The sequence below is a fragment of the Centrocercus urophasianus genome, unplaced genomic scaffold, assembly GCF_019232065.1.
Source record: "Centrocercus urophasianus isolate 14NV4802_14NV808 unplaced genomic scaffold, USGS_Curo_1.0 seq_34, whole genome shotgun sequence".
NCBI classification, from domain to species: domain Eukaryota; kingdom Metazoa; phylum Chordata; class Aves; order Galliformes; family Phasianidae; genus Centrocercus; species Centrocercus urophasianus.
Window position 1 is genome coordinate 3,810,562 of NW_024884911.1, and position 26,200 is coordinate 3,836,761.

At 49.7% G+C, this 26,200-nt stretch overlaps 1 protein-coding gene across 2 annotated transcripts; it reads right to left on the reverse strand.

Annotated features, from left to right (window-relative positions):
• Window positions 1–1,012: 1,012 nt before the first annotated feature.
• SH3GLB2 (SH3 domain containing GRB2 like, endophilin B2) lies at window positions 1,013–26,160 on the reverse strand. 2 transcript variants are annotated; one of them, XM_042830654.1, is made up of 11 exons: window positions 26,045–26,160; window positions 17,567–17,708; window positions 17,090–17,218; window positions 15,794–15,927; window positions 15,222–15,314; window positions 11,493–11,555; window positions 7,196–7,219; window positions 4,863–4,952; window positions 4,286–4,386; window positions 3,091–3,355; window positions 1,013–2,446 (listed from the first exon to the last, which is right to left on the reverse strand). In XM_042830654.1, exons 1-11 carry the CDS (start codon window positions 26,105–26,107, stop codon window positions 2,339–2,341), a joined length of 1,212 nt encoding a protein of 403 aa, XP_042686588.1. In that variant the 5' UTR covers window positions 26,108–26,160; the 3' UTR covers window positions 1,013–2,338. The 2 variants fall into 2 exon arrangements, with proteins under 2 accessions (XP_042686588.1, XP_042686589.1); XM_042830655.1 differs by lacking the exons at window positions 7,196–7,219; window positions 11,493–11,555.
• Between the last annotated feature and the right edge of the window lie 40 nt (window positions 26,161–26,200).

Here is a 26,200-nt window from a genome sequence, read left to right on the forward strand (position 1 = left end):
ACTCACTGGAGTGAGAACTGAGGGAGCCAGGCACAAGTCCCTGGTGCCACGCTGCAAACAGTGGCAGGTGCAATTGGTTGTATTTTATTTTGTTCCTTTAGACAGAAGCACTGCATCTCTGAATTAGCCTTTACCTGCCTCTCAGCCACAGGGAAAGGCTTGGAGCACTATTAAGCTGGAGAGGAGCCCTGTGGGTCAGGGGGCAGCAATCTCCTGTAGGAGTTATGGGTGGCTCGCCATAACATTTGCAAATAAGCAGACAGGAGTGCAGTCATTGTGCAGACAGCCTGCTAGTTCCAAACCCAAAACAGCACCAGACTTTCCCTGTGCCTTTCCTAATGACAAAGGAAAGGAGTGCTGGTGCTAGGTAGGCTTCCTTCTGCCTGTTCTGAGGTGCATTTTCTGCATCGTTAGGTGTTGCTGCTGTTCTTTCTGTAATACACCACAGAGAGGAATAACAGGGTTGTAACTTGGGAATAGGTATCTACAGTGCAGCTGTATCACTGCAATTGTAAAACTAAAACAGTGTAAGTTGTTTACTGTAGAAAAACAGAGTTACTGCTACATTACAGAGCATTGTAACGGCTTCTCCCAGGAGTTCCTTCTATCCCTCCTTTCCAAGCTGGGGGCTAGGGATGAGGCTTTAAGGTTTTAGATTGGCAGCAGAGGTAGTTTCCATAACAACAAAAAGGGTTGTTAGATGTTGAATAACATTCCCAGTTTCTCAGCAGCTAAAGTCATTCTGCTGCCCTGGTTTTGCTGTAGGTGAAGGAGGAGCTGTTTCTCAGAATTCATGAATCTGTAGCACAAGGAGACATCGGGAAAGGAACTGAAAGACATTCACAGTCTTAAGGACACTGAGAGTTTCAGTGAGGATTTGGAGCTTTGTTTTGCTTTCACCCCCAGTTTCCAAGACCAGGGTGGCACAGCTCCTGCCTGACCTGCATCCCTCTCTCTACAAGCTGCAGTTACACTGAGCAGCCCTGAGCACACAGCAACACGGAGGCAGGAGGTCAGGCAGTTCATTTATTGGCAAATAAGTGCTGAAAACCATGAGCCCTACATACACAGGTGCTCAGTGCCCTGTTACATTAGAGTGGTCACAATACCATTGGGGAAAGTGCAAAAGATAATAAACAAGCAAAGTTAGTTCTGACATACCGGGGGGAAGGCAGTGAACAGAAAGCCTGGTGCAGGTGAACTGCTCTTCAATCCAGCTTAAGTGGAAAACTAGTTACACAGCAACAGCAGTCCTTCAGTTGAGCTCTAGCTAAAAAGAGCATTATAGGATTAAAATGCATACACACCTTAGCACTCCCTTTGAGCTAACCCAGCACATGCACCAGGGCAGCCTGAGCTGCTGGATGTGCGTGCAGCCAGGAATGGCTCTTTGGAGGTAACAGCGAGTGGGACTGCTCCTTACTGTGCTGAGATGCACCAAGTCTGCTCACTGCTGAGATGGGAGGGAAGGTGTTGGTTACATCCGTCAAGGGTGAAAGTAAAGTCAGGCTCAAACATGCCTGGAACAGACACTGAAAGAAAAGCCAGGACAACTAACACAGGGAGCAAAGCTTGTAAGAAGGCTTGTAAACTCTTTGCAGTCCAAGTAGTTTTTCAGAGGAAATGCAAGCAAGATGCATGGTCCCTTGCACTGAGGTTTGATTTCTGCCATACAGGCCCTATGTCACTAGGTTGGTCTTCGAAGACATTTCATTCCAGCTTCAGAAGACAGTACAAATGGAAGCCATCAGGCACCAATGGAGTAAGCACAGCTCTTAGAAAGCCTTGTGTTACTGCTCTCCCTGTTGGGTTTAACTGGCTCTTAATTCTTAAATGTAGCTTCCTTGAGAGCTAGCTTATATGAGGGGGCTTGTGTGGGACACTTTCCCACTGGAATGCTCAGTGATTTGACTCAGGCTTTTCTACTGCTGAAGAACAGAGGAGAGGAGGGGCAGACAGGTGCTAGCTGACACCAAACACAAGGGAAGCGTAACTGAAACTCCGTGAGCAGCAGCTGAGGGACACAGAGTGCTGGCCCTGGGGAAGCCACGGTGATAAACCAGACTGGGGCAGAGTAGAAAAAGTAATCAGGGAATCTTGCACCATCAAGACTAACCTCAAAGCAGGCTGCACTGGTATTTATGAATTCTCAGGTGCCACTGGCCCTTTCCCACAACCCTTCTGTAACAGTTTTACCACTTCTTCCCCACAATTCCCATATTAGCAATGGAGTGCCAGCCCTGAAGAGAGCAATGATCTCTGATGAAGAAATCCACGTTAGAAGTGCCAGGAGATGAGGGGTGCATTCTGTTTGTACATTCTTCTTCCTGGGGGACGTTTAACTTAACAGTTCCAAGTAAGTGACAGGAACTTTCCCTTTCTGGTTCCCTCTTTCCCCTATGAGCCAGTCTGGATCCATGCCTGGCAGGCTGTACACAGTGATCATCTGTGGAGAGAAGACAGCATTAGACAGGACCTTCTGCAGAGCCAAAAGTTCAGTCAGATGTGTACTTAAAGAACAGCAAGTTAATTCCTGAAGTTCACTTAGTAGGCATCTGCGCTTTTTTCCCCTGGAGGCTTCCTGGAACTATTTGCAGCTTTAACAGAAGATGTACTCCCCCTGAAATCCCTGCTACATTAAGTCAATTTGGAGAATGAAAAGGCATTTTTGCCTCCTGGATGTCTTGATAGTGCCATGTCATCCTTTCCGAAGACAAAAGTCTTCAGTCACCAAAACAGTTTGCAGGTTGCTGAATTTCCTTTGTTCTCAGCATGATTAGACCAGGCCTCCAGCCAGCAGCTTGTCCCACTGCTCTCAAAAGCTAGCTGGGTTTGAGAGTTTGAATGAACACTGTAAAGGGTGTTTTGTTAGCTGGGTACAACAGGATATTCCAGTAGGAAGAAAAAGGCCTTTCTGGTGCAAACATGGCCACGAGTGCAAACTCACTGCAATTCAGTGGATGTCAAGGAAAAGATTCTATTAGTACTTCCATACAGAGGGGGTTTAGGGGCAGGAAATCCAAGACCTTGCAGAGCATGTAACAGAATGGTAGACAATTAGAACGTTCAGTGTGAAGGGAAGGTCCTCACCTCATCTGCAAGAAGCGCCAGCTCGGTGCTGTCAGCTGCTTCATAGTCATACAGGACCCTGGCCTTCCGCGTCCCGCTGGCAGGAGGCTTGACTTCATTTGGGTTCAGGACACTCTCTGCCACAGTATTGGGCACCCCAACAATCGTGGGGACCACTGGAATAGTAGGCACAGCGGGGAGAGTGGCGGCAGCGACAGCTGGAGGAGAGGCAGCTGCTGGGGGTGGAGATGTGGATTCTGCATTCCCTACAAACGTGCCTGAAAATCTTACACAGGAGAGAAGAGCAGAGCTGGGTAAGGCTCTAGTGGGAGGAACCAAGAAACAGGCCTTTCCTTCAGTAGCCTCATGCAGAGGTGATGCTGCACAGTTCCACAACAGCTGGAACGTACCTATGGTGCCCTTAAAGTAGGGAAGGGCACTCAGTGCTCAGGTGCTGAGGCTATGTAACAAGGAATACTTGTCTGCTTACTTCCAGTGCCCTGCTAAAGGACTGTCAGCAAACTTGCTGAGTGTAGCACTAGAGATATTGCAACTGCAGGCTTTGGGGGCTCTTTACACAGATGGCAATGAACCCAGGTCTTGTTTATCTGTAGACTTTCCCCTTCTGCACTGGGGAGTGCAGATCTGGCCCTTGCTGGTCTTGGCAGTGAGCCTGCAAGGACTCCATGGTTTGGCTGAGGTGCAGAGCAGAGCTCTTAGAACCGGTCCTGTGTAACATTTTACTTACATTTCTCCTTTGGAGCTGCAAGCATGGAAAAGAATGAAACAGGAATAGTGAGTGATCAGACAGGTCCCTCCTGGGTCAAACCGCCAGCGTAACGGTAACAGACAGAAGAGCCCTGCCAGCAGCATGGGGACGTGCTGACAGCAGCATGGAAATGGTTCCTGCTGCAGCTGAGCACGCTCAGGCTTGTTGCGTGGCAACGGGAATTTGTCTCCTGTGTCTTTTAACTAGTTTAGAAGAACATTCAGACTCTTGGCCATCGTGGTTTGAGATGAACGCATAAATCTCAGATGAATCTAATGGTAAAGCCTGCTCCGGGTGCGTTAGCATTCATCACCATTCTGTAAGCTCAGAAGCTCTGTCAGAGCTTGGAGGGGGCTTTTAAGCTTCTGTCAAAGAGGGAGGCCTGAGCTGGAGACGACCAGATGAGGGAGTAACCCTTAGGGAAGCAAAAGTCGTTTCTTGTCTCACCTGCCCAGCTGCTTCTGCAGGTCCAGCATGTACTGGTAACACTGAGCATAGTAGTTGGTCTGAGACTCCACAAACTCATGGAGACAGCGAAGATGATTCACCTGTATGGAGGACCAGAAGCCAGGCTCAGTTTGGTGCCAGGACACTTCCCGCAGCTACCAGCTAACCCTAAGGGCAGCAGATGTGTGTAGGGCAGCAGTTACAGGAGTTACATGGTTGACTTGAATATTTTTACTGTCAAGTTGGGAAAGCTGCAGGAGGCCAATGGTGATAGGAGAAAGGAGGCTGTTCCTGGCACTCCAGCAGTGTGCACGTGGGTAGTGCACAAGAGAAGAACAAGGCATTTGTGCCTCAGAAGCAACTTGAGGGCTGGGTATCCCCGTGGCACTGCCTGTGCGTGCTTCATTATGATTTTAGTGTGAGCACTCCAAGCCTTTGGAGGAGGTTGCTGTAGCATCTACATCTATGAGCTCTTCTATGTCTGCTCCCGATGAAGGGCTCATGGTCCCCTTGGCAGCCTTCTAAGAAGGAGCCAAGAGCCTCTCAGATCCCACCCCAGCTTCCTAGGAAGACTCACGTGTGTGCTGCTGATCCCCTCCAGCAGCAGACGTGTCACCTCTGCCTGTCGATCAAATTCGGTCTGCGTGAGCCGCAGCTCGTGCTCTGCCTGCAAAACAGGATGGGGTGTTCAACACAGCAAAGGTAAGGGCCCCTGTTCTGCTTGTTCCAGGGGAAGCCAATACCCACCTCCTCCTCTAACCCCTCCTCCCCTTTTGGCACTGAGATGAGTGCAGTGATGGCTCGGTAGGATCCATGTGCACCTGTGACACTGAATGGCAGGCACAGGACACCCTGGGTTGGAATCCCAGCGGTCTCTGGCTGTATTTCAACTTGATTCCTGCTCAGTCATACACTGAATCACTGCAGCTCAGGGCATGACAGCTCAAAACTGATACATCAAGCCAGGATGCTCCTAAATTAGAACACGAGGTTGAAGAGGTTTTGTTAATCCTGAGATAGATGGAAAGCCAATCCTGTGCTACACCCATCCTTCTACTGCCTGTTGTAGTGCTCCAAGAACCACACAGCCAGCATTGCACATCAGCATCTGCCCCGAGCAAAGTGTCATTGGAAACAGGACAGTTCCTGGTGTCAGCATGCCTTAAGTCTGCTCTAAAGAGCAGTTGTGGAGCTCTGCTGACACCCTCTCCTATGCCTCAAGTCTCTCCAGCAGTGCCGCTTTTGCCAGTGTTCTTTTTATCACCATAGAACAAAGGCTGAGGCCAAGAAGCATTTATATTGATAATAACTAATAACTGCAACTGAGCTGACAATCCAGCTGCTACCCTAGGCTCTCCTTTAAGGCTGGTTACTTATTTTGAGCAGGAAGAATTCAATCACGGTTATCAGAAGGCAGCTATGCAGTAGAAATTGGGAATTCAAAGACAAACTGACACCTGAGACTCTCTGCTTAATAAAGAGTCTCTCTTCCCCCAGCAGCAAACAGCTTATTTCTATTATGGTAACTCTGTGCTACCAGAACACTCAGATGATTTCTTGCATGAGAAGAGCTCCAGAAGTGGCAGAGCTGTCTGAGGCTCTGCTGCCTGCTCTTCCCCCCAGCACCACAGGTCAGGGGGTGACAGTCAGGCTCATTTGTCCTCCACCCGTCGTTCCTTAGCACCAAGAGGATGTGCTGGTTGTACTGCTGTATGAATAGGCTGGAAGGAATAAATGCTTTGACTGTCTTTTAATCAGATTTGCCTATTTTAAGCTACAAATGATCTATTTTCTTGCATCCTCTGTATAAAAGGGATTATTTAAAGGAGAAGAGGAGGCTGTACTAGGAAAATCTCAGTACAAAGCCTTATTAAGCACCAAGATTTTTGCTTCAGTTTGCTGAGCAGAGACTTCAGTAGTGGTAGAGCTATCTGAAACCTGTGACCAACAACAGCAACACTTCAGTCCATCCAACCAGGACTACAGGACCAGAGCCCTGCATGCCTGCAACCAAATGCAGTCAGCTCATTTGTTTGAGGGACGGAAGAAGAATTTAAAGTAAAAACAGCTGGTCTGCTCTCACAGTGCATTTAAAGTAAGGCAGCAATGGGATGCTATCATGCACAGCATGCAGGAATGTGCCATTCTAATCCCCTTGCAGTTCGGGCTACCATCTGACTGGGGGTATCTGACACGTGAAAGGCAATGGGAAGGTGCCTCCGAAGCCCCATGCCATGCTGGAGCTCCACCCACAGTTCACCCAGGTCTTCAGTCCACCAGCAGCCCATCCATCTTCATAGATGAGTTACAAACCCAAAAACATAAACAAGATCTGGGACTTGGCCCCATGGATCCCCTCAGCAGGGAAAGTGCAGCTCACCGGACTGAACTCCATGACAGGCTCCAATCCTCCCACCCTGCCCTCCTCACAGAGCCGCTCCTTCCATCAGCAGGGGTTGTTCACAAGGAAACCCTTCTGTCCTCCTGAGCTCTGCTCAGAGCTCCTGCTCGCTCCCCAGAACAAGCAGGCAAAGGACTACTGGCTGCCCCACACAAGGCACGTGCAGAACGGGGGCAGGCAGGGCCCTTCCCACAGGAGCAGAGCTGAACCATCACAGCACATCAGCTCCGCTCCTGTGACACCCGTGCAGGGCTCTCCCAGCTGCTCGTAATCACAAGCAGACCAGGTTTGCCTGGGAAGTCCTTCACATTAAGCACAGCCAGCTGGCTCGGGGGCAGCTTCCTCGTAGGCCGCTGTCAGAACTGCACTGAGCAGCACAGCATCGGGGCTGGCAGCTCTGGCGCTGATTTTCCCGTATGCACACGAGTGGGGAGAAACCTGCAGCACCCGCACTGAACGCCGCCAGCGCGCCCGAAAAGGTTGGAGCACCATTTCAGCTGGGTACTTACTTTTTCCACCTCGTCGCTCCAAAGCTGTGGGGACCACAGAGCAACAGGAAAGGAGATCAGTGTTGGAGACGTCGAGAGGCACTCAGCATTAACACCAACGGGAGGGACGCTCCGTGGACGCAGCAGGCCAGCTCCAGGGACAAGCCGGCCCTTCACCCAGCAGCAGCTGCCAGGCTCGTGCCCCTTCCCCTCACTCCTGCGTTCCTGAGCTCGGTTTCACAATGGGAGAGCAAGTCTGTGCCACCACAGCCAGCACTCCAGCTTTGTTCCCTGCCAGCGTTTTTGAGATAACTGCATTTAACGAGCTCCGGGAGAACCAGAACACGGTGTTGAAGGACAGCCCTTCTTTTAGGAGTGCTGTAAGGCTGGTGAGCTGCTTGAGCCCACAAATAGGGCCTGGGGATTCTTTGAGCTTAAGCCAGAGGCCAGCAATCCTCAACCACCGGTCTAGAGAGCTCAGCTTAACGGGTTCAGAACAGGCAGCCTGCAGCTACCAGGGGTCATGTTCAGCTGCAGGAAGAAGGGAGCAACGGCTGGATGCTGCCTTCAAGCCAAGCAAAACATAAAGCTACTCTTTCTCACTCTCCTGCTTGGGTGTTTCCCTCCAGCCCTGCAGGTGAGAGCAGGCACCTCCTCAGACAGACTCCCTCAGAAGTCTCCCATCTCCTTTCAGTGTCTCCCACAAAGGCACATTTGGGGCAGCACAACACTGACAGCTGCTTGCTGGGATCTGGCTCCAGGACAAGAAACAATTGACAAAAGTCATGCATAGCGATGGGCAAGGGAGAAATGAGGTAGAAAAACACATTGATCTTTCCCAGGAGTCCTTGGCCTGGCCTTTCCTCAGCAGACAACTGCTCCTGAGCTCTGGCAACATGAAGGGATGCCATTAAGGCTCCCTGGAAGCACGCCAGCCTGCCAACAACATCCCCATCCATGGGGCGGAGGGAGATGTCCTCACCTGCTGCCTTTGCAGACCAGGTAAGTTCAGCACAGCACTGCTTGAGCACAGGTGGGATGCTGGGGTGTGAGGAGAACCCCCTCTGTTTAGGTCCAGGATCTCCCAGCTGAGCTTTGTTGCAGTTTGTTCACCAAGAACTGCCCCCAGGTGGGCTGTAGCAGCCCAGGTGCACAAACAACACCACCAGCAAAGTGAGGAACACCAGTGCTGCCACTGTGGGGGGATGGCTGGAGTAGGAAGCTGTTGATCCTGTTTTGGTTTCTGCTGGTTGACCTGTGGTTCTGCTCCTGTTTTGTGGTGAGTAGCCTGGTTGGCATCTCTTCTTTATTTGGGCAGTTATCATGGCCAGTCCTCTGACTGCAGGCTGTCCCTGGTGCAGCACTCAGTGCAGTGGGGCCAGGTGCTTTCTCTGTCCTTCAGATGCATGTTTTGTTACTCTGAGTCACACTCTGACTCAGATGAGGCCCTGGGTTGTTCCAGCCAGGCACAGGGACACGAGCCTCTGCCTTTCCTTGGTCTTAAGAGCTCCTGCTCTGGAAGAGTGATGGAGGGAATGTCTTTGCAGGCAGCTGAAAAGCAGGTTCTGGCCTGAAGTGCTGCTTTGGCATGAGGCCTCCAGAACAAGACTTACTGGAGGGCTGCAGGGGAAGCTTTTGGTCACAGGTCTTTCTATTTAGGTAGCATGGGCAGTGCTAAAGACATTTCAGACCTAGCTGATCCTTGTAATACTCACTGAACTTTCAGCCAGTTTCACTTCTTTTTTGTCAGGCTTGCTGGCACGCTCTCCAGCTCTGAAGGTGCTTTGGGGCAGCCTGGCTCTGCCCAGATCTACCATACATCATGCAGTTCAGACTGCTCGGAGGGTAGAAGAGATGGCCACGATCTGTGCCTGTCTTTCCCCACCCCAGCTCAAGCCAGAGGAACCTTCTTAGGGTACTCAATATGTTTTTCTTGGAATCATTCCTAGGAATACACAGCATGGCAAGTGGCAGGGTCTGAGGGAAAGGGAGATTCCTTCTTAAACACAAACAAAAGGTCAGTGTGGGAGAGAGGAGAAATTGCTCCTCGGCTTCCAACTTAAATAAAACTGGGCTGAGATAAGGGACTTGTATCCAGCTGTATATATTTCCAGCTAAGCCCTCCTGTTGCAGAAGGGAAAAATGCAAGCACCAGGTTATCAACCTCTCCCCAGCAACAATGTGAGTTCAGAATCCAAATTAGAGTTCGGCTGCCCCTGCTGAGGTCATCTGGACCTGGGAAGAGCTGACCTGTTTACTCACCTGGAAACTGAAATTGTTACCTGGGCATAAGCAATCCCTCCCTCCAGAAGACAACAGGTTAAAAGTAAGGTTAACAGCAACGACTGCTCTACAACATGTGTGTACTGACAGAGAGGTGGTACAAAGGACTTCGGCCTGGGAAAAAGCAAGCAACAGTATGAAATGCTCCTACACCACTGCAATGTCTGACTCCTTGGAATGAATGCTGGGATTAGAGTGTGTGCTGCAGAGCAGTCCTGCCTGCACTGAGCTAAGTCGAGGCTTAGTCTGTGTTTTACTGGTTAGGGATTCCAACTGCTGTTTAAAGTCACCCTGCTTGTGCAGGCTGGATGCAAGATGGCACTCAGCCACCAGTTGCAAACTCTGAAAGAGGTATTTTGGAAGCCACAAGGACCACTGTTGGCTAGGCTGGGGTATTTTCCACTTGTGCAACCATCAAACATGATCAAAGTCAGTGCCAACTGCTTATCTAGAGCAAGTGTGAGCTAGAGCCCTGCTCTGAGCTAACTGCCCCTTGTTATTTCTGCTGTCAGAGCTTCCTTAGCAGAGCTCTGAACAGGGATCATTGACCTGGGCAGAGATGTGACAGGGTGGACGCCCATAGGTTAGCAAAAACCCAAATTCATTTCCCCTGTTGTTACCTTACTTGGCATCTTAACCTGTAGCAGCTTTGCAGTATAGCAAGCAGATCAGCTTGCAGTTAGGTGATGACTAGACACATCTGACTGGACATCTGGGCACTGTGCAAGATGCTAATGCATGTTTTGCAAATGCTTTTCTTCAGGTCTGCTTTAGAAAGCTTCAAGGGATGGTCAGGATATGCTGATCTAGTCAGAGCTATTCAAAGGCAAGGAAAGCCCAGTTTCTCTTCTGATTCTCCTAGAGTTCAGTTTTAGTCCATTACTGCAGTATCTGCACTGTCCTCAAACAGACCTTTCCAGCAGAGAAGCCACAGGCTGATGCTAGCTGCATGCTAGGAGAGATGGAAACTGAATAATTGCTGCAACATCACCAGTATCAGCTTCTTCCCAGGAAGTCTCATCACCCAGCCTGCTGAAATAATGTCCCAGTTTTGTGCAAAGCTATTTCTGATCCCAGCATCACTCTCCAAGAAGGTCAGGACATCCCCCTAGGAACTAACACTGATGCTATCAGTCCAGACATACCTGTTTCTCCAAATGGGATGGGTTCCCCATTAACCAAATCAGGCTTGCTACCATGAGGGCTTTGGTTTGCTAGTAGGCTGGGCCTACTGCATTTTAGTAGATCACCCTCCCCAGCCCTTTCAGTCCCAGGTTATTCTATTAATAGGCATCAGTGTTGTTCTGAACGCTACTTAGGAAGCAAGATGATCAGTTTTCAACATTTTAACGAGAAACGTAACATTGTGCAATGGGGAGCCATAAACACAGCACAGAAAGTCAATTGCTTGACCACAACCACTCAGTGCAGTACAGTGGAGATGCAACAGGCTATAAATCCACTCAGCACGTGCCTGCTTAATAGCCACCAACAGCAGATACCAGTAGGGTAGGTAATAAGTTGAAGGTAAAAAGAATTGACCTGTATTTGCAGAATAGACAAGCCTGTACTGTCAGCCTTCTAGGTTACTGGCACCATGGGTGGCAGACTCTTTCACCTTTGCTTTTCTTGACTGGCCAGAAAGCCTCCAAACACCAAAATGACTGGTCAGCTATCAATCATGCAGTGTTGTCTTTATAAGGTTGGGACCATCCAGAAAGGCTAACATTTGAGGTTTTTTTTTCCTTTCATTTGCTCTACTAACAATAAAAACACTGTCAGGAGATTCCCATTGCAAATGTGGAAACAGGGAGAGAACCCAGAAAGCAAACCAAGCAGCAAAAGTGTCAGATCGTGATAACGCACTCCCAGAAGGGTGATCTGCATCCTTACAATTGAGTCAGAGGAACTCCAGGCATCCCATGTCACATTAAAATGTTGAAAACAGCAGAGCACCAGGTCTGAGATTTAGTCAGGTGGAGAGAGGGGCAGGAAGAGGTCGGGGGGGGCAACATCTATGAGGAAGCAATCTTACCGCTGATGCGCTGGCGGAGAGAACGTAATTACGAGGTCTAGTCTCCTGAAAGTCAGGCACAGCCTAATAGGGGGAATAGAGTTTCATGTACAAGTCATGTAGAAGAGTTGACAGGAGTCAGCTGGGCAGCAGTTAGAATAAGGGGCTGCTGTTGTTTCCCCTCTGTGCTGGGAGCTTAGTTCAAATTCCCAGGATTGCAGGAGGGAAGTCTCCCCACAGTCTGGGCTGTGATGCTCGGAAATCGTCCCCAGGAGGAAGTTGGGTTTGTGCAAGAGGAAGAGGACAGGCTCATGCAGTCACATCTGGTACTTGAACAGCAGTTATTTCTGCTCTTATAAACTCGCTGGACTTAGAGCTGTTAGCTCATATAGGAGCCAGTTGGAGTGCAGATGAGACAGCACAATCCTGAATGTGATTCCCACTGCCTTACAGCCACGACGTTGCTCATCTTATGTTGGCTCAGTCCAGTTGACACGACCTTCTTTTCCCTTGCTTCCCATCTATAGTCCTAGAAATGTGAGGGCCTTGTCCTTGGAGAGGACACGATTACTAACATCACAGCATACTTTCCATAGTGCCTTTTAAGGAGAGACATCTACTTGTTCTTACTTTCACCAAGCCTCTCAGCATGTTTCCACCTAACAGGCTCAGGTCTATTTTCTATGAGGTGCATGGCATGACCAAACAAGATGGTTTTGCTACCACCAAAGGCAGCATGTAAGTCTTCAGCCTAGAAGTCAGAAATTCTCCAGGTCACCTTTTCAACAGCCAAGCCCCTACCCTGGCACACGAAGACTTAGCACTCCAGAGGCTTTCCTTGATGGGAATGCAGGGGATCCAGACCATCTTCACGCATAGTGAGGGCTCATTAGCCATCATGGCGCAACCATCTTTTCAGTTAAGAAAAGATTAGGCCTCTTCCTAGAATGGCCTGTGACTGTAATGTCACCCAGAGGTGAGCCAACCTGCTAGCCTACCTTGGGGCCATCACAGCGATGGATAAAGCCCAGCCCTGTCAGCTCTTCCTGTGTCATGGGTAGGAGAGCAAGGTGGGCACACATGTCAGCTGTAACCCTGCTTCTAAGCCTCTCAGGCCCCACATTTCCTCTCCCAGGTTAATCTCTTTGCAGCTCACCCAGATCTACTTATACCGACTGACCCGATTAGCTGGGAGCTGCAGCAGCCCAGAGCAGCTGGGATGAGTGACTGGTGTATGGAAGAGCATTCAGGCAGTCCCAGCAAGAAGAGATTTTTCAACCATCAAGGAGTTTTGGGGATGGCAGGAGGAAGCAATCAGGAGGAGTGATTCCTATTTTAAGGATAAGGAGGAAAAATGCACCAGTGAAATCTGAGGCTAGCATTGTAACTAAACTTAACTCCTCTCTGTAGGGAGAGGAGATGTTCTCCAGGAAAAAACTTTTTGTTTGTTTGTTTTGTTTTTGTCTTAAAATCAAAAGCAAGTTGAGAAATCTCTCCTCCCTTTTCCTGTTTCTCCACTGAATCCCAAAACTAGTCACAGCACATGGGATGAAGGAGGCAAGCTCCTCTTGCACTCCTGTGCATGGGCAAGTTGTATTTGCAAGCAGTGGTGAAAAGAAACACCTCCCTCCCCTCTCCCCTCTTACAGTAGAGAAAATGGGCAGAGCCCTGGAGCCTGAAGGCCAGAACAGCACCACAACCAGATCAACTTGCCTGTCATTGTCTCTGGACTGCCTCCCTTCCAGGAGAGGGACTCACCACCCAGATGACCTCCTCCTGCCTGGAGCCAGAGGAGCCTGAGTGCATCCTGGTGAGCCCCTGCCTCCTTCATGCGCTGCTTGCAAGCAGTGTTCTGAATGCCTGCTCTAAAGGAGCTACAGGCAGCTGACAAATGCTCCCATCTTTTTGGGCAGCTCTCCCTGGCAGCCGCAGCCCTGACCAGTACATGCTCCAGGGCCACTACTGATGGGACAAAGGAGTTATGAATTTTCATTGAAAATGGGAAAGAGACAATGAGAGGTATTGAAGAAAAATCACAGCACCGTTAGCACAGTCAATACTCACATCTCCCTCACACTGAGCAAATTACAAAGAAACAAAACAAAAAGGTTAGTAAACAAAACAGCATCAACAGGAAGGACAAGGCACAAAGTCTGAGGGAAATGCACAAGCCCAGACACCCATACAGCAGCTTAAGGGTCTGGGCAGCAGCATACTTGGAGGTCAGTCACAAGACAGAAGCTGTGGGAACACAAGTTTTGCGCTACAAAGGAGAACAGCAGCAAGAGAGAGGTGAGCTGGGGAAGGTGTGGTGCTTAAGGCCAGCTTGGATGGAGAGGTATGGCACAGGATTCCAGGGAGCACTGCTCTAACCATGAGTTAACCTGCCTGATGCTGAGGCAGCAGTTCACCCTTCCTTGCCTTCACTAGTGCCTTGTCCCCTGGTAGGCAGTAAGGGGCCTTGAGGACTGAGGCCAGGGACTTCACCCTCAAGTTAAGCTGGGTCAGAGCTGGGTGCCCACAACAGCAGCTGAGGTCGCTCTTCCGTTGTGCTCTTCTGTGATCCGTTTCAAAGAAGCAGAGCTATTCAAGCACAGCTTGGAGAGCCTTAGAGTGGCTCTGCATCCTCTCTGGAGAGCATCAGCACTTGCAGTTCCAGGGGGAGACCAGGTTTCTCTTCTCTAGCTACAGGAAATCTCCACCCAAGGGTCCTTCTACAGCTGAGAGGCCTTGGGATCACTTCATGTTAGAAGCAAGGTAAAGAGGAAGAGAGTAGAAAGGGAGGAAGCATACGAGCTCTCTAAATTCCTGTTCTGACTTAAGCCCAAGATAATGCAGCAGTCACTGCTCCCACTAGCAAGTCCTCACATCAACAGTCAGAGCAGTACAAGATGGCAATTTGCCTCAACAGGGTCATTCAGGGAACCCATCTATGTCCATCTGCATTCTCTCTGCCTCCTGCTACCTGGTCTCTGCCCAGAGAACAGCCCTGAGCTGACAGGTCTCAGCCTCAGAGACCTTTGCAGTCCTTATTCCACATCTTCATTTTTCAGGTCTGTGGGACACTGGCTTAGCAGTTCCCTTCTGCACTGTCCTGGGAGCTTCATGTTTACCAGCCATGAATTCTCCAAAGCCAGAGGGGAATACCAGCCTGTAACCAGACAGCACCATGAACAGTGAGAATAGAGAGGCTGAAGTAAGGGCCTCTTGTTAGCCAGTCTGACCCTGGCTGCCCCTTACAGGCTGCCTCAACACTTCTGCCTGGGAAAGAGCAAATTGGCCAAATCATAACTAGTCTGAAATCCTGGGATTCCTGCAGAGCCCCAGCAAGCTTTCCTCTTGTACACCTTCCAGCTCAGCTCTCTCTTTGTTTGCTTTCAGGTCCCCAGGGAGATTTAGCAAGTCCTCAGAAGATATGGCCTTTTAGTTACTAACACAAATCACCCAGCTAAAACCCAAACTGCCAGGAACCATTGTCAGTCAGAAGACAGCAACATGGCTTAAGTGTGAGTTTCCAACCTCTGGCAGCTCAGAACTATTTCTTCCAATACCTTTCCCATGGAAGGGTATCTGAGGAACAGACGCGTTGTGCCTCCTCACAGTTCCCTTCCATGCCAGATGAGAAATGCTCCCACCTATGCCTGCCAGAGCCAGGGCATAGTAGGGCGGCCTGACTTCTGTCCAAAAAACTGCTCATGTGGGTCAAACCTTGTGGCCAGAAGGACAGGGGGAATGAGGGAAAAAAGTTACCGCTGCTTTTGCTTCTGCAGCTTTGGCTTTCTTCAACCTTGCTTTGCAGGCATCCAGATCCAGGCGGCGGTTCTGTAGGATCCTTCGCTCTTTCTGGAAGAGACAGAAAAGGGGATAAGAGAGGGTGATTAGGAGTTGCTGGGAAGGGAAAGGACCAATGTATCATTTGGTAAAAGCCTATTTTCTTAGCAGAAAGTGCCTCTGAGAAACAAGCAGTTGCTATGTTCTTAATAGCAAGAGTTTTGTGCCTGCCTGTTAGGGATACTGTTAGGCTAACTTTCTGGAGAGAGGGGAGCCTGTGGGCTTGTGGTACCCACTAAGCTGCAGGGGTCAAGAAAGGACTCACCTCCCTCATGCAGATCAAATAGCAATCCTTCCTTGTGGCAATGGGAGCCCTAAAGAGAACCAGGATGGGCATTCCTCCTTCCTTGTATTCTCCAAGGAGAGAGATGTGAGGTCTTCCTTTCTCACAGGGAAGGCGAATGCATTTTTCCAGCACTACATCCCCCTTCCCCTGCCCTCCTTGTCTCTGGTAGGGTGATGAGCTCCCCCTTCCCTGCTCCCACACTTACAGATATGGTTCGCCAGTCCCCTTCCAGGAAGTTGCGCAGTGGTGTCAGGAAGTTGATGGAGGCAGAGTGGATGAAGTCCCGTTCTGCTGCACCTAAGCGCCTTTGAGTCTCTCCAACTTTTACCAAGGTCTTCCCTGCAACAATGGGAGCCTTCAATTCCAGGAGAAACCAATTAACAGTGCATTGGCCTGAGCCAGCTCACCCACTGTGACCAGGCTCCAGTGCTGGGGAACACAAGGGACAGTGTACCGTGCCTGGATAAGGTGACCATGCCCATACCACACCAGCTGTAGTCTTAACTTCAGTCTGCCTTTAACTTCTGACCCCCCCCTCAGCCACTCCCAAGCTTTGATCTTATCTATCTGCTGAGGCACTTATTCCCTTCATGTTCTTTTTCTGCTACACCTGATTGGACAGTATAATCTTTGCCTTATAAACAGAAGCACAGGAACAGAGCAGCAAACTAAAAGCACCAGAGCAGAAAAAATGAGTTGATTAGGATCCAGTTGAGGCAGTGCTGGCTATAGATGCAGTTACAGCTGTTCTGCCTGTAATAGGGTTTGCTATTGAATAATTATTGATTTGGAGAGCCATAAAAAAGCTCATAGCAGAAAGCAAGGACAGCTGGAAGTTAAGGCTGTGCTTCTGTGCAGGTCTGCTGCTTGAAGAAGCCCTAGAGAGGGGGAACCGTTGTGATTTAGGAACAGAAAGATAAGCTGTATGATCAGTAAGGGGCCTGTTAAGGCTTGTAGCCAAACACTGACCTTCCCAAATATGTTATCCAGTTCTCTTGCTGGAGAAAGATTTTATTCACACCCTCCCTCATGGGACACACTCAAAGGAAAAATTCTCAGGTTGGAGAAAGCTAAGGCCATTTCAGTGCAACTCCTTGCTCAGGTTAATTTAGAAAGTCATGGAAACAGCATCAAACAGCTTCTGTCTCCTGCAACTAGTTCCACTGGCTACCACAGATCAGTATGTCTTTGTTTCCTCTCTAGCTCTGTCAGGCTTGAGGACTGTAGAAGGGATAGGGAGAACCCCGTCCTCTTTACCCATCAACAGAGGATGTTTTGCTGCAGAGTAGGACTGCTTTTCTCTTCCTGGTGGGCTGTTTGCTGCCACAGTAGAGCAGACTCTCCTCTTGCAGTAGTGCTGATAAATCAATAGGCAGGACGCCACGGGTGGAGCAGGCCACCCTGCTTCAAGAGGCATGCTGTGGAAGTCTTAACCAGAACAGCAGTGGGGCTATCCTTTAAGGAAGTGATGGATTTACAGGGCTTAGGCAGGCTGACTTACCATAAGGTGTCCCTGGCCCAAAGTCATTAGCTGCCTCTGTCATGTACTGTGCCAGCAGCTCCCCATTGGTGACCCGGGAAGGAACCTTCCGGTCAAGTTTCTCATAGAGGAATTCTTCTACTCTGGCACCTGAAATGAGTCACCAGTGGTTACAGGATGGAAGATGGAGAGACCCCTGGAACCGTCATTCATGGTGGCCAACCCCCACAGTCCTCAATCGTGCACTGAACAGCAAACACCAGCTCTGGGAGAAGTGTTCCCACCCTTCCAGCCACCTCCCAGTCCTCAGGAGCACTGCCAGACTGAGCAGGGCAGCAGCCAGCCACCTTCTATTACACAGAGAATGAAGGACAGGTTCCACAAAGACACAGTTCTAGCTCCAACAACCCATTGGAACAGGGCTTTCTGCCAGAGGGCATGTCCTAATACTGAGGTGTAAGTGATGGCTGTCCTTCAAGGATTTAAAGTTGGACTTACTAGGGTTCGGCTGCAGCAGAACTTCAGTCTGGCGTAAGATCTTCTCTGTCCAGTTCTTAGTTGAGTCTGCCCTGGCCAGGAGGTTTTCAAAGTGGGCATCTAATTCAGTCTTCTCAGCCTGGCCCAACTTTTCCTCTGTAAACTGCAGGAAAGAGGTAGTCATTAGAAGGTCACTTTTACTAAAGCAAAATTATGATATGCTACAGAGCTGTTAAGAGCCACCAAGGGCTGCGAAGCCTTCAAAGCACCATTCTTTGTTATCAGGCATCTTTCAGGGGAAGAGAGCAATTTTTTTTTACCCAAGAGTAGAACAAACATTGAGTTAAAAATAGAGCCCGTGTTTGAGCAGTGTAAGAATAAGTAACTTTTATAGAGGAAAATAGTCTGGTACATAATATTCTACTTGTGAGAAATCTATTTAAACAGGCACATGGCTTGCAGTACTTCATGCTGGAGAGCAACATACACCCCCCAGATGAGGCCAGGTGTTGTTTCCCTTTACCTCCTCCTAAGCAGTCCTAAGTTCTGCAGACCCGATGGGATCAGAAATGCTGCTACCATCTCACAAGCCAGGCTCTATTCCTGTCTTGTTGGACAAGCACATGCACCATGCCTGCTTCACTGCAGGGCTCATGCCTGCCCACTCAGCCATCAGACTGAGTTCACCTCCCAGCTCGCCTCCTGCCTTGCTGGCAGTGAGCTGTTGACTGAGCCTGTGGACCTTAGGGAGCCTTAAACTCAGGATTTAGATAGAAATGCTCCCAGCAAGTGATAGTTCGATGCTTCCTCTAGGATACGTGGTGGCTGGGTGGGTTCTGACGCATGGCATTAAGAAATATAATGGCGTCCAACTTTTCTCAGCACTCAGATTCCTACTGGCAAGAGACTGTCACTCCCTTCCCAATTCCCGTAGGTATAAAACTAGCAGCAGGGAAAAGCAGGCTGTGCAGTGCTCTGTGTTTTCATAGTGGGCAGTGGCACCTGACAGAAGATTTGTCACTCTGGAGCACAGTGTCAGATGGCCTGGGCACCCCCTGCTGCTTCCTTGGGAGACTTCTGAGAGAAGAGCCTATTCCCTCTCTTCCCAATCCCATACTTCATTTGTCCCAGTGAAGCTGTCCAACTTCTCATTTTTAAGCATAATTTCCTGCTCTTGATGGAACCAGCATCTTGCTAGATCACACTAACAGACTCTCGTGCTACTTGGGACCCTGTTGAGGCTGCACTTGTCCTTTTAACCCTTGTTGTTGGCTCCTGGTGCCACTGCTCAGTTATCAGGATGTCGTACTGCTCAACAGCTGGCACAGTCAGGTGCCAAGGGATTAAAGCCTGGCCAAAACTCTCAGGTGAAATACAACTCCTGTCTAATTGCCACTTGCACTTTCTTTCCACACCTCACAGCTCTGTTCTAGATGGCTAACAAGCTCACTTCGTGGGGTTTTGGTCTTCTGAAAGGCTTTGTGGCAAGCTCTGCTCCCACAGCATTGGAGGAAGAGCTGCCCAACAGCTCCGTGCATGCATATCCAGGACAACGTTGGGAACAAGGTCAGAAAGAGCAAGCCAAGGGCCAGCATGTGAGGCAAGCAAACAAGCACTTAGGAGCCCTGAAATCAGCCATGTGCAAATATTGCTAGATGTCCAAGATAGGCAAGTCCTGCAGACATGTTTGCACAGTGACCTGTTTGGATAAGATTCAAGCTAGAGCAAGGAAACTTTTGTCAGATGTCCGTGGTGAAGGATGCTGAACTGCAAGGATGGCTCCATTCCCTCCTGCAGCCTGGTGAGGATAGAGGAGTCTCACCCAGGCATGACCAGGCATTGCTTCATTGGTCTCCTTCTCAGCACCAGCAGCCTCTGGTTATCAGTGTTTATTTTCAGCTCATTCTTGCCACAGCCCTGTGGCTGCTGCTGGACATGGCTAAAAGCTGATCCAAGGTGAGAGGGTGTTTGTACTGCTTTGTGTTCAATTTCTATGATTGTCTCTGGGGGACACACAAGGCTATCAGACGTGTGTGAGCAGCTGAAGCTTTTCCTCTGTCGCTGTTGGAAGCTCAGGGCTGTTTTCAGACTCTGCCAGGCAGGGCTGAGTCACTGCCATGCAGCAAACTGGGACTACCCAGGTATTTGGCACCAATACTGGAGTCATCTGTTTAAGAGCTTTCTTAAACAAGCCAAGTCTCTCTGATGCAAGCATAACAGTCTCCCTTGCCCCCTTTTCCCAGACAGCTTTTTGAGAACTCATCTCTTTCAAGCCCAGCTCTTCTTCTTCCTGCAGTTCAAACACATCCTGCACCAGCATCTGCCCTGGAGCTGTCAGCCCAGCCCTGATTCCACATCAGCTGATTTCAGCCTGCTTCTTACAGCACTGCTGCAGAGTCAGATCACTGTGAAGCTGTGATGGATGCCGACCTGTGTGACCTGCTGTAGGGAACCTGCTTTGGCAGGGGGGTTGGACTCGATGATCTCTGGAGGTCCCTTCTAACCCCTACAATTCTGTGATTCTGTGAAGCCCTCCACGGTGCTATAGCCAGGACCTTGAATCAGTTCAGCCCTGGAGAGCTTTGCTATAGTCACAAGCAGCAGCTCCAAGCATCACTGTACTTCACTGTTTTCTGCAGCCTACCCTTTCTCCTGGTGCACTGGAAGTATGGATCACTATGGAGCATTTGGTCAGAGAGCAGCCAGGATCCATAGTCATTCTGTTCTTATCTCACATTAAACACTATAGCTCTTTGTCTTGCACAAGGGTTGAGGACACATCACGGTCACTGCAAGCCTAGGCTATGCCAGAAGGGGAGGATGGGCAGGAATCTGAGTCACACCCTGCAGCTCCAAAGGGTCAGGCCAGAAAATTTCTTATTCAGGCTTTGTTTCAGGCTCGAAAAACAGGGCATGAATGTTATGAAGTGGGTGCAAGAGCATGGGATGCTGCAGCTCACACACAGTGAGGCTGTTACTCCACTTCCAACCTAATTCCCTTAGTGCCTCCCTCAGCCCTACCTCCAAGTTGGCCATGCTGCAAGGTTCAAACTTGGGCAGAGCCTCAGGGCATTGGGCCCACCTTGCTGTGGATTGCTGCAGGTGCCTCTTTCCTCCCCCCCAGCACACTTCTGTCTCCTCATCTGTACAGTCTGACAGCCCTGGAACTGCGTAGAAAGTTGTTGATTCAGCTCACTTCTTCTCTAATAGGACTTTTCAGGTGGAGCTGAGAACTCACAGCATTACTGGGTGAAGGGGAGAGCAGGACCACCTCTTTCAGCAGCAGCTTGCAGCAAGATCACATGAAAGCAACAGCCAGCAAAGGAGATTAGAGGTAAATTACACTGCCTTATCCTATGAGCTGGTTCTCTCATGTCTGGTGCAAGTGGAGATCTGAGCTTTCAGGTGGCAACAGGTCTCAGCTGCTGATGCCCTTACCTGGCTGCCTAAGTCAGTGTTGCCAGGGAAAAGCAGGGTAGAAAAACAGCAGTTTGTGAAATCTGGTTGCTCAAGTGATCCAAGCAAAACTCCTCCACACAAAGGATTTTTGTTGCTAGGAATTTGTTTCTATAACACTTACAAAAATTTGATTGCATTTTTCCTTCCCACTGGACAGATATAAGACTCTACTGTGAGGCTGTGAGATGCAGGGGAGCAGACAGGCTCACCATACAGTCACAACCCTTAACTGTGAAAAGGCAGACTGAAAATATTTCGGATCTTTCTGCTCCTGTACCAGAAGCACAGTTGTTTTTTTTCCAGCTCCAAATACACCAGACTGGTACAAATGGGAACCTTATTTGGTTGTACTAAAGTTGCCCTAAAGGCTTGGTGCAAAGCCTGTGCAATTGCAGTGCCTGCAAAGAACCATAAACTCCTCAGTCCTGCTGAAAGAGAACTATTCCCACTTGTTTTCTAGAACCTGGTGGCTGGAGAAACAGCCCTGCCCTGAACCAGCTCCAGGATCCTCGTCCTGGGATCAGGTAATGGTGCTGTGAGACTTCCTGGTTTTGCTGTAAAAGAAACATTCCTGCAGCTGACCCAGTTGAGCACCAGTTCTGTTTTTGTGCAGGGAAGCTGATGAAGTGATTAATAATGCAGGGCAGCCTTTTGCTGAGTGCCATTCTCACTCTCCAGGAAGAAGAGAGTCATGCTGCATTCCAGGGCATCAATAATTCAGCCAAAGGTTGGGTTTCCTCTGGGAGGCATGGCTGGCCAGCAGGAATGCTAGCTGCATTATTCGAGACCAGGTGGACACACAAGCTGGCAGATCAGGAGAGCAACTTGGGCAACAGGCAAAGATCACAGACAGCATAGCTGAGCTGGACTACAGTTAAGGCAGCTACATTCACAGCTTGGGGAAAACTGCTCTTTCCCTGTGAGAGCAGTTAAAGACACTGCTGGGAATTCAGGAGAGTGAGCAAGCAGAGCTGAGCTGGATGTGTCCCTCTGCACTACAGCTGTGCCTGCAGCCTACCTACTTACGGCCACCAAGGTTAGGCTTTAAAATAGCACATACAGTGTTTTCTTTGCTGAAAGCATTAGCACCTTCCTCTCCTTAAAGGCAAAGGGAATAAACCCCACTGCTGCCACATCTGTTCTACACAGTGCAGCCTGACTGACTGCTGTCTTCCAGGCTTGTGCAATTTCTCCTTCAGCAGGCCCAGGCTGGTATGCTGGCAGCTGTCAGGGTGGCTGCAGCCCCCTTGCAGGGCAGCTGGTGGCAGAATTCAGGCCTTTATCCCACTTGCAGGGTCACAGCTTTTTCAGCTGAACATTATTTATGAGGCATCATTATAGGGTGATTGTATTCCACCTTAGGTCATAAGGATCGAACCAGAGCCAGGAGTCTGAAACCAGGAACTGTCTGCTGCTCCTGCCAGTGCATTTGGGCCATTGGATTTTCTGAAGCATCTTAACATGTTTTTTCATGGCCAGGGTATATTAATATTTGCACTTCTGGTGATCAGAGATAGCTGAACTGATTCTGCCATAAGAAGACCTCCCATAGGGCTGCATTAGGAAAGAAACCTTTGCCACTTAATCAGCACCTAAAAGTTATCTGGATCTCAGTTGCTTGGGAGTGTTTGGTCACTGGGAATCAGAAAAGCTAGGCTATGGGCCAAGTAAAATTGTGCTAGAGGACAGAAGGAAGCCATTAACAGGACAGCTTTGTTAACTTAGGAGCAAAACAGTGAGGAAAGGATGCAATCCTTCCCTTGTGTATTAACGGACATGTTTCTAATGGAAACATGCTGTCTTGTGCCTCTTGCCTTCAAAATCCTCTCCTGAAGTCACCTTCTGTACTCTTGATTTTTAAGGTGTCCAGTAGCCACGGCGTTATCGCCATTAAGGTCAGAAAGCAGAGGGGAAAAGTCTACTTTATCACCAGAGTTCAGGGAGGTGGAAGAGTCCATCTTTCTCCAGGAGCCTTAAGATGGAGCAAGTCAAGATATAGCTGCTAGTGGTAACTTCAGTCAGCACCCACTGACTTTCCATCAGAACTGATAGAAGACAGACACCTACAATTATTTCCAGACATCCCTCAGAAAATCTGGCTTGCAGCCTGTCTAGAGCAGAGACATCCAATGTGTCACCTTCAGAAGAATTGATGCTAACTCCTACAGGGAGGCCAGAACTGCCACCATAATGTTCTCTGAGGAGGTTTGGGATCAAGCCCATTTACTGATAACTGGAAGATGCAGGTGACCAAAAAAAAAGTTTTATTCTCCTTCAGTGAAGGTAAGAATGTGTGAAGCCTGTGTGCAGGTGCCAGAGCTGTTAGGGATGTAACTGCATCCCTTGGAGGATGCTAACTAGATAATGGCAGCTGGTGAAACAAGTGTCAGTATAGCAAATCCTCATCTGGGATTCTGAATCCTAGAAAAGCTTTAATCCCCGCAGTTGTACAAGCCTAGGAGTTTATTTCCCACTCTCATGGCATCAGAGCTTACAACTACCCTTTTCCTAGAGTTTAGCTTGTAACTGCTCTGCTTTTGTGATGCATTTTCTGAGAGCATAAGAGATGCCATAAAGCCTGCAGGACACTGCCTTGTGGGGGATTACACAGCCTGTTAAGATAGCTGCATACACAGCTATGGAGAAACCCTGCACAGCTCCTTCCCCATGGCTGTGTCTGCCCTGCTCCTGTTGCATCCCCTGTTGTGTCCCCTGCTCCAGGGCAGGGCAGTCCAGCAAGGTGCCCCGATTCTCCTCAGGTTGGAGACTGGCTACGTGGTGCCTGAGGTAAGAAAAGCCATGTAATGGTGGCAGTAGTTTGCTGAGGTCTTTTGTCACGACCCAGGTTAAGCCTAGGCCAAAAATCCTTCCTGCCCTTTAGCCAGCACCTACCTCAGGTTTTATCTGGCAGGTTTCAAAACTGGGATTGCAGCTGGACTAAGCCTCTGGGAATCACTCCAGAACTGGTTTCCTGGCCACCTTCTGCCTCCGTTTCCCCCCTCACTTCAGAGGGCTCAGCAGTGCTACAGCCCTTTTTTTCCATACAAGGTAAACTGTCATGCGCTGGCCAGACACCTCAGCCAGACAGCAATTGCTAATGCTGTCTGAGTGGCACAGCACATAATGGCCAGTCCATTTATCTCCCAGTTGCTGCAGTTCCAGTAAAGCAGCATTTTGTTAAATGCCTGGAGCTGAAGAAAGCATCCCCAGAGCTAGAGAAAACTGAGCTTATTCAGCCAGGTCTTATTCATGGGGAAAGAAGATCTTCTGTGCTGAAGTGGCTGCTACGAACCCAATCTTCACCGCCAACAGCAGACCGTACCTGCTATTTCTGGCTCTTGGTAGTGGCAGAGCAGTGCTCACCCATGCTGGATGAGGACTCTTTGGGGACAGCCCAGATGGGCCTGCTTAGCCCAGCGACCACTTTTCAGAAAGTGGTTCTCCATCTCAGTGAGGCCATTCCTTCCAGCCTCCTTGGCTTGCACAAACACATGCATCCTGCCTACAAGTAACAGTGACCATTTTGTTTCAAGTAATTACTACTGTAACTACTCACATTAATATTCATATGCAAGATGATGTGGAGTAGGTGTAGCAAGCAGAAGCCACTACTTACAAACGCCTCCTTGCTCTAGAATGGTGTGCAGACACTGCTCCTGTGCCTGTCTCCTTCCTACGCCTTGAAGCTGAAAAACCACTTATCAGGGACTTAGAAAACATCTTCTAAACATGCGATTTCTTTACAGTATTTCTTCCTTTCTTCTGCTACCAAGGCCATTTGCATGAGAACAGCATCTTTAAACCTTCCATCTGCTCCTTATTTTGCACCTGTAGTTAATATTTATTTCTTCATAACATATGACTCATTGACAAGATTACAGGAGATGGTATCTGTTTACAGGAGACCAGTTTCTAAAAGAGCCAGGATTATTCCACTGCACAGGCCCTTTGGAACGAGACAGCGCTGCTCTGTTTGTTTGTCAACCCCCACAGCATGGGTAGAACAAGAAGCCCAGTCTCAAAATCACCAGCAGGAGTTCAGCTCTCAGGCAGGATGCTAACCAGCTCTGATTTGCCCCTCTCCTCTCTTGCCTGCCCAGTGGCAGTTTCCCAGTTACACCTGAGGAGCAGGCAGGCTCAGCAGCCACCTCTCAGCACCTGCTGCACACTTTATTCCTCACAGGTAGCCAAGTTTCTTCAGTCTGTGGTTTTGGGACATCACTGCCTCCCGGGCAGGCTCGTGATACCGATGGTTTGATGCCACTTTAGACCAGAGAGACATTGCCTGCTCGGTCTCAGCAGCCCCTTCCCATCTCTGACAGCTCTGTGTTTTGTCAGGTCCTGGCAGCTTCTGCAACCTGACCTCCTGGACGACTGAATTGCCAACCATAAAACACCACTTCCACCCACCTGCCTGACAGAAAGGCACAGACCCCCAGCAGGCCAGCTCACCTGCCTAGGTGCAATTAACAGCTATCTACAAGATGTAAAAATAGCTTAAGGATAACAACCACAGTGCAACCAGCATTCACCCATTTTCCCTGCCTCAGTCCCTGCTGCAGCCAGAAGCATCCCTGCTGCTATTGCCCCTTTATGGAGCACTGCCTGGCCTCCCCACCCAGCCCAGGAACACAGCAGCAGCAGGGTTCAGCTCTGCTCCTGCTGCACGTTACCCAGCACTGCTCACTGCAGATATAGCTATGCAAGACTCAATGCCAGCCCCAAATCCCTTTTCTACCTTCAAGAAAGCTGGAAAAAAACTAAAACAGAGCAACAAAACTGCCCTAAGCCTGTAACTTGTGTTTTAGAAAGGCTCCCTGTGCAGATCCTGGGCTGTACAGTGCGGGATGCTCCGTGCCCTGAGGCGGAACGGAGGAACGGGGAAGACGGCTGCAGGCCAGCGGGGGGAGCAGCCCAGGGCTGGGGCACCCTGCGGTGCTTCCCCTCCGGGCCCGAGGACTCCCCCGCCCCCAGGGCTCCCCACTCCCCCCGATGTGCCCCGTTGCTGTGGCGACTCTCCAGCCCCATCCCCCCCCCAACCTGCATGGCGCGGGAGAAGAAGACGCCCGCATCCGACGCCAGCTTCTTCACATTGAAATCCATGGCGATCAGCGCTGCCGCAGCCACCTCCGCCGCGCCCCCGCTGTCACCGCACCCGCCGCTCGGACCTTTATAGCACCGATCGATGCTTTCCCC

Excerpts from the sequence above, each read along its gene's own strand:
- SH3GLB2 (XM_042830654.1), bottom strand. The coding sequence starts at position 26,107 with ATGGATTTCAATGTGAAGAAGCTGGCGTCGGATGCGGGCGTCTTCTTC. Across the intron at positions 7,220-11,492 it reads TCTCCGCCAGCGCATCAGCG|CTTTGGAGCGACGAGGTGGA; the intron begins GTAAGATTGCTT and ends TGGTCCCCACAG. Across the intron at positions 3,356-4,285 it reads CTGCAGAAGCAGCTGGGCAG|ATTTTCAGGCACGTTTGTAG; the intron begins GTGAGACAAGAA and ends CTCCTGTGTAAG.